General features: G+C 49.7%; 1 protein-coding gene across 1 annotated transcript in view; it reads right to left on the bottom strand.

Moving 5' to 3' along the window:
• The window catches only part of TRIM71 (tripartite motif containing 71), a 65,125-nt gene extending 56,480 nt beyond the window's left edge, over positions 1 to 8,645 (bottom strand). Inside the window, exon 1 of the mRNA XM_032409064.1 lies at positions 7,290 to 8,645. Coding sequence (XP_032264955.1) covers positions 7,290 to 8,144 — 855 coding nt within the window. The 5' untranslated portion in view covers positions 8,145 to 8,645. The remainder of the gene's footprint in view (positions 1 to 7,289) is intronic.
• Between the last annotated feature and the right edge of the window lie 4,083 nt (positions 8,646 to 12,728).

The following is a 12,728-nucleotide window of genomic DNA, read 5'->3' as shown; positions in this document are numbered from 1 at the left end:
GCTAGTCACAATTCTCATTTTAAAAACACCTGTGCTGAGGGGCACCTGGGTGGCTCAGTCGTTAAGCGTCTGCCTTCGGCTCAGGTCGTGATCCCAGGGTCCTGGGATCGAGCCCCACATCGGGCTCCCTGCTCCATGGGAAGCCTGCTTCTCCCTCTCCCACTCCCCCTGCTTGTGTTCCCTCTCTCGCTGTGTCTCTGTCAAATAAATAAATAAAATCTTTAGAAAAAAAAACGCAAAAACACCTGTGCCGAAGTAGTCCTCAGAACCATATTTAGCAGCAAAATCTAAGGGTGCAGTTTTTTTTTTTTTTAAGGTTTTATTTTAGGGGCACCTGGCTTAGTTGGAGAAGCATGCAATTTCTTGATCTCGGGGTCATGAGTTTGAGCCCCACGTTGGTTGTAGGAATTACTTAAAATAAAAATTAAAAAAAATAAATTTAAAGTTAATCTCTACACCCAGTGTAGGGCTCAAACTCATGACCCTGAGATCAAGAAGTAGCATGCTCCTCTGACTGAGACAGGCAGACGTCCCTAAGTGTACAGATTGTTTAATACAATAGCATTTTCATAATTATCCCGATTAGTCAAAGAGTACGAAAGAAGTTCCCCAAACCCACTGACATTTCAAGAAAAACTTTAACTGCAAATGGTTAAGGCTAAACTTTTCCAAAAGTAACAACCAAAGGATACAGTGGCTGACACATACTTAGGAAGGCACAGGAGCTTCTGTCCTATTCCCACGGGTTCCTCACCAGCTCAGGGTCCAGAGCTCATTCAGGGGCCCTCAAAATTCACAAGGTGTCAGAGCCACAGAGAATGCCCTCAGTCTTCACAACTGACCTTGACCCACTTCATTCTCTTTTGTGTACACTGCTCTGCTTCATTCAAATTCCATTAATGTTGACAGAATGTGCTATTCTGCAGAAGCCTGTCTGGATAAATCACAATCGAGAATTATCCCCTTTTTCATGACGAAGCCCAATATTTATAACTTCATTTGCTAATGTATTACTGAGAGCAATAACTTTATCACTAAAGATCACCACTTCCTTAGGGCATCTGTGTGGAAAAAAATGTTTTTTAACAAATTACAGCTGGCTGCCAATTTTTTGTGCCTTTTGGTCATTAAACTGGGATCATTTATACAGATTCATTTAAAAAAAGAACTCCCTTGCCTTGGTGGGATCTGATGCTCAGGTAAGAACTGACTGAGATTAGTAGAAACGCCACATTAAGGAGGACAAAAAATAATGGCTTGAAGTCTTCAGATTAAATATGGATCTCCTAAAATCTCAGCTGGGTTTCAATGGGAAATGAAACCCAGGAATTGGGATCTTCCAGCATTTCACTGCACCCTACCTTCAGGGAAGCTGGAGATGGCATCTGAAGGAAAGAATTACACTGGAACAAGGTTTAAGTCAAATAGTTTCAGATGTAAATAGCCAGCATTCAACCCCCCATCCCTCCCCAATTTTTCTGGAGTCTTGTCAGTCAAAATAGTCAATCTGGTTTCAGTCAACTCGGTTTGTGGGTATAGACAAAACCTCAAAGGGAGAGGAATAATTTAGTACTGAACAAGCACGAGGTCACATCAACTGAAGAGGAAAGATGGATCAAGCTTCCTCTTGCAAGTCACAATGCTTGAAAGGTCAAGAGAAAGGGGAAAAGAGTGGGCTGCAATGGGTGGCCATCTTGCTCCCTTTAGGCAACTGTAATTCTTTATCAATATCTTTCTCTTGCTCTCTTGCAAAATAACAGAGATGGCAAAAACAGCCTTACTGGGCCAAGCCTCTCTTTGTTAGTGTTTGAGGGGAGGGAACACTACTTTGAAACCGCCTGCATGGTAGGATACTTCTCAACCTTTTGCTTAAGTGTCACAAAGAATGACACCAAAATGGTCCTTTATTCACTAAGAATGAATGCATCTAAAATAAACCCTACTCTGTGTGAGGAACTGAGATGGAGAAATGGCAAGACTAAGCAAACCATGTGACTTTTAAGTTAGCACCAAGAGAAAATAAGATTGGGGAGAGGAAGCCTAAATTTTAAAGATAGCTTCTCTTTAATCAGGAAAACTTCTAAACCATTTTTTCTCCTGGTAAACTATATCAACCAACAAAAGCATTAGCTGTTTTACCTCATTTATAGCTTCCCCCCAAAGCTAACTCCCTTTCCATATATGTACAATGTTTGTAAAATGACAACATAAAAAGCTAAACAAGCTATGCTCACAATTTTATATGTGAGAAAAAAGTTGTTTCCATTTTAAGTAATGCTTTGGGAAACTATACATTTTAATGTTGGTTTTCATGTCCTGCAATCTGAAAGGACTCTAAAAATAGCATTTATAAGTAACTAAAATGGGAGGGAGAATTGGGGTGTACAAAGGAAATTTTATTCTTATCTTCAAACACTTTCCGGATTTCTTTATTCCATGTCCTAGTATTTAACTTGAAAACATCTGAATCATAAAGAATGTATAGTAGTATCAACTGAAGAACTGCAGTCTGGGAGAAAGAAAGTTTTCTTCCTAAAATATCTTCACTGTTTCCAAAGAAATGTATTTCTGAGCATTGGAAATAAAAATTTTACAGACCAAAACAAAAGCAAGTCTATGCAACCCTAAAACTAGTGTAGTTTACTTTTTAGGAAGCAAAAGCAGTCACAAAAGGTTCCCCAAACTGCTGATACCACACCACCTCAAATATTACTAGCACCTTTTAGATGAGCTTATGCCTGTGGGGTAACCTTATGAGCACAGGCTTGCCGAACTAGCCATGACCCACTTCCCGGAATCCATGTTGATAAAATCCATCCCTATGCACTTTAATGGAAGGCTGGGCACATTCCTCAGCTCAAATTTAAAAAGCCCACAGATTACATTCAAGGCTAAGGAATTAAGGTATCAATAATGAACATTTCTCTCCCATAGATCTTCACCAAGCATTTTTTATTTCAAGAGACTTCAACCTATAGGCATCTACCTGCTGAAATTGATTCAAAGCATCAAGCTCCAATTATTTCCAAGGTATGTATGGAAAGTCTGGTTTTCTGGCAAACAGAGATGTATGTGTTAAGCAGACATATATCCACCAAATCATTAAGAGCAGGTCGAAAGATGGGGTGCAGAAATACTAGAACACACATTTCTATTCATTTTTTTCCTCTTGTCCTTACAAAATGTCCTTTGGTATACATTTTGTAATTTACATAGCACATACACACATAGTTTTAAAACATGCTTACACTGGGGATGCATGCCTGAAAAAACTTATATAGACTCTAGGAATGTAGAATATATTGGTTACCAGTACTGGTGATGTCCCCATTCACCATGACTTATTCAAAATAAGATACAAGACAAGAATTCATTCCACAAGCATTATTGTAAGGCAGCAAACAGCCTTCCTCAAAGTGGTTTTGAGTGGTTTCCTGGGAAAAGACAGTCCCCAAGCCTAGGATGGATGGGTCAATATTCAGGATATTGGGTTGTAATTCTAGAACTTACATTTCTAGGAAGCTGCTTTTTTTTTTTCCTTTTCTTTTCTTTCTTTCTTTTTTTAAGCCCAAAGCAGGGACTAAATATAAATTATATCAGCACCTGTACCCCATTTTCCATCCTGGGGAATCAGGAAAATCCGCTCCCGCCGGCCCTAACTGGGAACAATATTGCCATCGTCGGTGGGCTGAACTACAATGTTTCCCTCGGCTCAAGATGGCAACTGTGTCACCCCCACCGCCCCACATCGCTAGTGACAGGGCCTTTCCTGGGGACAGAACACGCTCAGACCCCACTTTACTTCCTGCCATTTACAGAATGCTGATGCCCAGCCCTTCGACACGCAACACACACACCCTGGCCGCCCCCACGCCGAGATTTGTGTTTCCAGGGTCGCCGCCAAGACAGCAAAGGGCTCACATCCTATACATCAATAATACAATAAATAAGGGCACTCCTCAAGCTGCCGGCGCAGCACGCTCAAGACGCACTTAACTCCTTAACTCTTCGCCCAAAATGCGTGCACCCCCTTTTCTCGAGGACGCTTTCTCGGGTGCCCGCGGGGAGAGGAGCGACCCCCGTACCCCGCGCCCCCACAACGGAGGCGGCCCGAGGCTGGCCCTGTCGCGGCGGAGGCCCACAGCGGCGCCGCCTCCTCCGCCTCCCGGGCCCCCGCCTGTGTTGACGGCCGCGAGGCCAGCGGCCCCGGGCCCGCGGGCCCGCACTTCCCGGCCTGCCTGCCCCTCCGGCCTGGCACCAGCAGGCCTTTCAACTGACCACGGAGGCACAAAACTAGCGAAAAACCCAATCTACGTTTTTTAAATGAGCCACAATTCCTTTATCATTTTGTAGGAAAACCCAATTCCCTTGAGGTTTTGCAGCTGCATTTTAAAACCAAGTTCTCAAAATACCACCTTGTCAATCCTGAGCAGCCATTTCCAGAGGGATTCTTAAGGAAAGTGGTGGGGAAAGAGACCCTACTGGCTGCCTCAGCATCCCGGGGTGTCCAACTGTTGGAGGCACCCTCCCTAAAATTAAAAGGGGGAAAACCCAGGGTCCCAGCCTCCTTCCCAAGGTCAGGTGGCATCACTGTAAGGCAGGGGAACCCTGAATTATTTAATGCAGCCTGTTGACACAGAAGGAAACTCAGTAAAGAACATTATGAAAATCGAGGTAAATTACAAATACAGAAAAATACATGGGTTTAGAGATTCCATCCATCACATCAAATATAAGACAGTCACCTTCCAAAGTGCTTTCATGCTCCTTTCCCAGTCAGAGGAATGGTTTTTTAAAAGAACAGTATTCCCAAACAATTACCGATCATTTTCTTAGAAGGGAAGAAAGAATTTGTGAGTGGGACCCCTATTTGAACCTGGTGCTTTCTCTAACACTTGGGTCCTTTATTCCCAGCATTGGTTTGTCACCTTTAAACTCAAATCTAGCATTCTAAATGCAGAGATGATTAAAGGTATAAAAATTAATTTCCAAGTTTTCTTCTTTAAATGAGTAACTGAGGGGAAGCAGAATTCTGCTCGAAACAGAAAATTTCAGGGGCACCTGGGTGGCTCAGTCATTAAGGGTCTGCCTTGGGCTCAGGTCATGATCCCAGAGTCCTGGGATCGAGCCCCGCATTGGGCTCCCTGCTCCCCGGGAAATCCGCTTCTCCCTCTCCCACCTCCCCTGCTTGTGTTCCCTCTCTCGCTGTCTCTCTCTCTGTCAATATAAATAAATAAAATCTTTAAAAAATTCTAAAGTATATTTAGTTTAACCATGTAATCTCTCAATGTCTTTGCCAAAATGCAACCTAGTATTGCACAACTTACAAAGTGAATTTTCAGAGCATCCAGGAACCTCCAGGGCAAGGGGCGCTTCACTTCTCACTTTACACTCTCCCACACCATTTGAACAGTTTTATAATTTTAAAAGTGTATAAATGTTTTACAAGTATAAGCCTTTTACAAGTCTGGCAACACTGAGCATCTTCTGTTTTAGCCCAAATAAAACGAATGTGGATCTTTAACTGGGAATATAAATAAAACCTGACATTTAAACGCAACTGCTGGGAGGGAGAATTCAATCAACGGCCCCTCCCAGGAGGGAAACTGTGGCGGATTCAAGACGCTCTTTCCCTCCCTTCACTGCCTCCCCCTCTCCCCCCCATTTGACCCTAATCTTCAAGTGATTTGACTCCATCTTTTCATTCCTGAGCTTCAAGATCCGTATTTAGCTCAATCATTCATTTTTCTAAAAGTGATGAAAAGAAAATACATTCACCCAACGAATGTGGAAACTTTTAAGATGAGTCTACTCAATGCCTAAAAACGAAGGAAAAGAATGCCCCCTAGCTTAATACCTAGAAGGAAACTTAAAATGCGGCGCCCACAACAAGTACATTAGAATTTCAACTTTTTTCCAATAGGAGACGCCGGCTTAAAGCCATCAGGCAATAGCTCCGCCCTCTTCCCCAAATAACAGGTTAGGAGGGGAAAAGGCTGCGATGTGCAAGCCTCTGCCTTGCTCGGTACCAGCACGCTCGCTCCAACAACTCGCAGACAGCAACTCCCACTAGGATTTTTAAAACCTCTGCCATCTGCTCTCCCTCCAAGGCAAGACCATAGCGACTACACACACCACATCTCACGGGTCTACAGGTAGATGGTTTATATTAACGACCCTCCCCAGCAGAGCCCACTCCTCAAAATTTTTGGTCCCTTACCGTAGTGGGCTCAGGTAAGTGGAAGGTCTCACACGGTGTGAAGAATGAGAAAGAAAGGTTTATTCGCCAAAACAGCGAACTCAAACCCGAAGTCTGCAGTGCAGCCCTCGGACCCTGCGCCCCCCGGGTTCGAGCCTCTGCAATTGGGTCTGGCTTTTCTCCACGAAAGTCGAGCCCCGGTCTGAGCGGGCTGGAGACACCTCCCCAACCAGGGAAACCAGTTCCTGCAGGGATCGAAGTCGGGGCAGGGTGGAGCGGCCCAAGGGGCTCCCAGCTCGGGGAGGTCAATGGGCAAGGTCCCCCTATTCCGCCTCACACAAGCGCGCACGTGGAAACCAGGGCGTCACACACACACGCACTCCACACCCACACTCCACACCCACACAGCCATCTCCATCCTGGCTCATACCTTACTTAAAAGCCCACAATCTACGAGTTGGACAAACAAAAATGAGAAAATATGGTAAAGGAGGGCACCCAGTAGTCTGGAAGGCCTGGAGTGTGCCTGAACAAGGAGACCACGTCTAAACAGATACAGACACAGACACCCTTCCATCCCGCATCTTAACAGCTTGCGCGCTTTGTCAAACAGAAATGAGGACATCAAAATTCATAAAGAGGGGGTGTTCTCAAACCTTGAGAACCATCAAAGTAAGAGGCTTCCGGGAACCCTCGCACACGGAGACCAGCTCTACGCACACGCACACCCTAGCTTCTCCCAGCTCATGTTGGTTGGAGACAACGATTGCCACAATTTGCCACACAGAAAATTAGATACGGAAAAGGGGGGCTCCACGTCTAGGAACTCTCCCGCGGTCCCTCCCTCGCAGCAAGCACACCAAAGCCAGACTTCTACACACACACTTCCCAGGCAATGACCTACTTGGTGGCAACAACCGCCACGTAGTCAAAGGAAAAAGAAGCAATCCAGAGAGCACCCACCCCCCCCCCCCCCCCCCCCCCCCTGGGACCGGTCCGGAGGTCCTTGGCGAGCAAGCACGCGTGTCCTCGCTGGACACAAGCCCCCGTTCCCCGGCGCAGCCCCCGAGGAGGCCGCCCGCGCACTCACCTCATCGTCGTGGTGCTGGCAGAAGCCGAGGCGCTCGGGGAACACCGACAGGATGGAGAAGGGCGCGCCGGGGAAGGGCGGCCCGAGGCCGAGCTGCTGCGCGGCGGCCGCGGCGGCGGGACCTGGCGGGCCGCGCTCGATGTAGTGGTCCTTAGTGAGGCGCACGCGCTGGTGCGCGCGGACGCAGTTGTCGCACAGGTGCTCCTGGCAGTCCAGGCAGCGCGACGAGGCCGCGTTGCCCTCGTCACAGGAGCTGCAGCCGTGAGGCCGGCGCAGCAGCAGCGCGGACGGAGAGGCCGCCGGGCCGCCGGGCGCAGAGCGGGAAGGCGCGGCCGGCGGCGGCGCCGGCGGGAGTGGCGGCGGCGCCGAGGCGGACGCGCGCGGGTGCGCGTGGTGCGCGTGGTGCCGGTGGTTGCTGTGGCCGCCCGCGCCCGCCGGGGCTCCGGCACGCCCGTTCTTGGGCGGCGGCTCGTCGGCCGTGGCCACCACGGCGTCGAGCAGGTTGCTGAGCAGGAAGGCGGACGAGGGAAGCGCATCCATGCCCGCCGCCTCGGCCAGCACTACTTTCTGGTCGCACACTGGGCAGCGCAGCTTGAGCGGCTCTCCCGGCGCGCTGCCGCCAGCCGCCGGCAGCCGGTGCGCCTCGAGGCACGGGCGGCAGAAGGCGTGCAGGCAGGGCAGGACGTGCAGGCGGCGCGCCGCGGCCCCCGGACCCCCGCCGCCGCCCCCCGACGACGTGGAAGTCTGCGAGGACGACGACGACGCAGACGAGTTGGAGGAGAGCGGCGCCGGCGAGCCGCACATCTCCTTGCACAGCAGGCAGATCTGGAAGTCGGTCTCGGGGAACGAAGCCATTTGCAAGCCGACTCGGAGGAGGGAGGAGACCAGAGAGGAAGAGGAGGAGGATAGGAGAAAACGGCCGAGGTGGGTGGGAGGGAGCCGCCGACTCACTCAGAAAAATGCATCGATCGGGCCTGCGATCCAGGAGCCGGCTCCAGAGCCGCCCGGCCCGCGCGCTGCCAGCCCCGACGCTGCGGGCATCAAATGCCACTATCCCGAGGCGACACAGATTCCCCCCGGAGGACGCTGAGGCTGCGTGCCTTTCGAAGCCGGAACGCCGGAACAAGTCCCGACACGCGAGGGGCGAGCGGGGGCAGGGAGGTCAGAGGACTCCCTGGAGCAGCGGGAGCGTAGTTCTCCCTAGCCGAGGTAAGTCCCCCAAAGTCGAGTCTGCTGTGCAATCCCAGTCCCGGCGGGTGAAGCAGAATTTGGTTCCGCGAGTATTTGGTGCGTTGCTCTTCTTTCAACAGATTTAGTTAGTCTCTTCTTGGGAGAGGAAAGGTCCCCAAACTAGTAAAGGCGGGAGCGGCGCGACGCCAAGCCCGTGTCCCCCCGCGCGACGCCGGCTGCCCCGCCGCATGACGCGGCGGCCAGGGGCTCCTGGGTGGCCCGGCGTGCAGCGCTCGGGGCTTGCGCACGGCCGGACGCGGCCTCCCCTGCAGGGCGGTCGGCCCCGCCGCAGCTGTAGCTAGTGGGGGCCCGGCCGCGGCCGCACGCGTGTAGTACGCACGCGCGTCCCACGCGCCTCGATTCTCCCGCGCGCCGCCTAGCCCGGCCGCGGCTGCCGGCGCTTAACACGCACGCGCGCCCCACGCGGCCCCGGGCCCTCGTGCCCCCGCCTCGCCCGGCCTTGGCGCCTCCCGCGCGCGCTGCTTCCCCTCCGGTTTAGCCGCGTTGCAGCGCGGGGCCGCAGGTCCCCGCGGGCCGTCCTGAATTATTCATCGGCAGGAAGATATTAGATGTACCCGCTGCCCGCTCCGCGCGAGCCGTCGTGCAATGCTATCCGAGCTCCGCGCGCGCCCCGCGCCCCTCCTCCTCCTCACGTCCGTCCTCTCTGAAACCTTGGCGGCGAAGGGGGATCACATTTCCTTTGTCATCGGGCCATTTCGCCCTCGCCTTGGTCCCCCCTCCGATCCCGAGCTGCGGGGACGGAGCCTCCTCCGAGGCGCGCTGGAATCAGTGGAACCGGCAACGGCCCAGCTCGGTGAGCTCGGGAGCCGCGTGGCCAACGCTGCTGGCCCGCGTCATCTTCTTCCTGAAACGAGTCACCGAGCAAGACTCGGGTGGCCCCGGCCGCGCTGCGCCTACCGGCCTTTGCTCGCGCCGTGCGCTCTGGCCTCCTGGGGCTTTGCACAACTCCCCCAATTCGGGCTGAGTGCGTGCACGCGCGCGCGTGCCCCCTCTTTCTCTGCTTTGCCGCCTCTTCCTCCTCCTTCTCTCCTCTCAGTACGCGTTATTGGGACTGATCGGAATTCGGAATCCTTTTAATCTCCAAAGGAGCAAACTCACTTCCGCCCGAGTGCTGGGAGGGGGCTGGGGGAGGGGACACAGGGGAGGGGGGTTCCAGGCAAACAGGAAACATTAGCCCTCTCGGCACGGCTCGCTTTTGTGTGCTCCCTCCCTCCTCCCTCCAACCTCCTCCCTTCTCCAGGCCGCTAGGGAGATGAATGCCCCCGGGCTGCGGTGTGACGACCTTTGAAACCTTCCGAGCGAGGAGCGGAGAGCGACTCTTCCGTTTATTTAAAAAAGAAAAGATTGCATTTTGAATCCTGGTTCAACAGAGGCTGATATCCACCGCCAGTGAGGTCTGGGTTTCCCCCCACTTTTTTTTTCCCCCTTTTTACGTTTTCTTAAGGACTCTGCATATCAACACCAAAACACACACTCGTGTGCAATTGGATGCGTGGAATTTAACGAATCTGAATTCTGATCTGCGGAGGAGCCAGTTTCCTTTTGAGTTATAATAGGGGTGGGGGGCAGAGGGCAGCTGTTCGGGGAGGCTACCCGGGTGACGGCCCCGCGGCCATCTGGGTGGTGTCTGAGGCTGCCTGGGAGAGGGACTTGCTTGGCCCTGGAAAGAGACTGACTTAGAGGAGCAGAGAGGGCCACATACCAGGCCAACTGGTGGAACAATGGTCCCCATCTAACACTGTCAAGCTGTTAGTGACATCTTGGGTTCTACTTGTACAGGCAACTACTTGGATGAATCCCAAAAAACATCATGATAGGAGGAAAAAGCCAAACACCAAAGAGTTCATCCTGTGTGACTCCATTTACAGGAAATTCTAGAATAAGCCAAAACTAAGCTGTGGAGATATATGAAAAGTATCCTTGGGAGTAAGGGGCTTGGACTGGGAAGGGGGATGAGGAAACCCTCTGGGGTACGGAAATAGAAGTGTATCATTGGTGTATACATTTGTCAAAACTTGTAAATCTGCCATTTAAGATCTGTGCAAAATTTCACTGTGTGTAAATTGTACTTCAATAAAAAGAAAAAATAACTTGGTGTCCAGCATAAATAAAAAGATAACAAGAAGGAGAAAAAAAAAAAACCAACAGCTATATAAACATCCCCAGCTCCTCCTCTGAATTTGTGCATCAAGATTCAGGGAGTTTACCAGGGAAAGATCAACCTGGAAAGCTCTCAAATCAACCCAGCTGGACAAATGTGTCAAAGGACTCAGGCTGCAGAAACCCCCTCCCTAAAGGGACGAATCCATCCTGAAGCCCAAGTATTGCCCTGAGATGGAAAGAGCTTCCAGGTGGAGGAAGAGCCTGGCAGCCGCACCACGAAGGCCCAGGTCCTCAGCTGCTCTTAGAAGTGCTCCGCTCAGCACCTGGCGCAAATCTAAGCTCAGGGAGCATTCACTGAACTGCGTGAAGAGTGCAAAAACTATCACATAAAACCAAAACATGTTCATTGTATCTCAACAAAACTGAAGAAACACAAAACAAAACTCCTTCTCTGCCATTGAAGGAGAAGGAAACATCTGATTCTTTAAAGATTAGGGAGGAGCTTCTCTTGCTACCATCTACTGCCAATATGAGTTTCTTCCATAATCTGAGAGCTGCGTGTAAACATGTACATGCTCCCACATGAATCTACACACTCCTATAGAATTTTCTACCATGCTGGCCTTGCTCCAGAGGTGTTGTATTTCTAGGGTTTGTTTCTTTTCCTTTCTTTGGTTGTTTTTATTTATTTATTTTTTTTAAACAAGAACAAGAGGAAAACAGATGGGGGAAGAGAATTGCCAGAAGGAAGATGGCCCCAGAGGGTCAGAAAAGGGATAGGCCAGCCCTGCTGACTCTCTGTTGGTTGGCCCCACCCTCCAGCATCTAAAAAGGTTTAAAAAAAAAAAAAAAGATGCCAAGGGGGGGAGAAAAACTCTACATAGTAGTCTTCCCTGTCCTAAGACTCTAAGATAGTTTGCAAGTGGATGACCAAGATGAAAAGCCAGCTGAGACATCCTGGAGGAGCAGGAAGGTGTCACTCCAGGAACAGGAATCAAACTTGACAGCGGTTGATGGGTTAGTTTCCTGGGGACAATTGCTCAGAATAAATCAAAAAGAAAAGAAAAAGAGAAGGGAGAAAAACTTTGATTTCTCATCATGAAGTAGCTTCCCTTTCTTTCCTTTCTTGAATTGACAGGACATTGCCAGGAAACAGGGCTGCAGTGTAAATTTTTAAAGTAGCACATTCCTAGTTTCTATTAAGACCAGTTACCTAGGCAGGAAAGAGGGTGATCTTTAAAACAACTAATTAACCCCACTTGTATAGAAATATAGTTGGGTTTTTTAAAATATGGAATAGTGATACAGAACAAATTAGGATTAGACTTTCTAAGGCTAGAGCTTATTCATGGGAGGAATAAGAGCCACATATCCAGATGAAAGGCCCAAGACAGTCCCCTGCTATAAACTAGTATTAAATTTTTCATTGCCATCCTAGCTAATAAACACCCTCTCTTAGCAAGGGAGGAGCAAGCAGCCTTCCAGTTTTCCCTCCATAGGTAACATTAGAAAGGGAGTATAAATACATTCCTGAATCCTGAAAATAAATCATTTGTTTTTTAATAGCAACTTTTTAAAAGAAACCAGCCCGAAAATTATGTAGAGAGTAAATTTGCATTTTTTTCTTAAATTCATCTGTACTCATATTTTGTTTTCAAAGATGACACTAGACTTTGCTGCTTTCTCAGACTTGGGGGTGAGGTGAGGGGGTGGGGTGGCTAAACCACATTTCCATCAACTGCTTTTTTCATCTGGTCCTTTAATTAAATATTTGATGCATCCGCTTGTTCTGATGTCAAAATTGCACCCCTCACCAGCATCCTGAGGGTGCATTTACATAATTTTTAAGTACATAAATGACCAGAGTATTCTTTTTAGACATTAAACAAATATTACATCACAATTGCTATTTTGAGCCATGGGGGGGTGTACCAGCTTAACAGACACTATTGAATCATTGCCTGCATCCTGCCAGTTGGGGTGGGGGGTGGAGTTCTACGCACCTGGCCAACTCTTGACTCTACCCTGACTCTGGCCTTGAAATCATTTGACAGAAGTGTGTCAGCTGCTTCCAACAACCCCGAG

Source organism: Phoca vitulina, unplaced genomic scaffold (assembly GCF_004348235.1).
Source record: "Phoca vitulina isolate PV1807 unplaced genomic scaffold, GSC_HSeal_1.0 scaffold10, whole genome shotgun sequence".
NCBI lineage: Eukaryota > Metazoa > Chordata > Mammalia > Carnivora > Phocidae > Phoca > Phoca vitulina.
The sequence above is the reverse complement of the archived record's forward strand: the minus strand, read 5'-3'. Positions and strand labels throughout refer to the sequence as shown.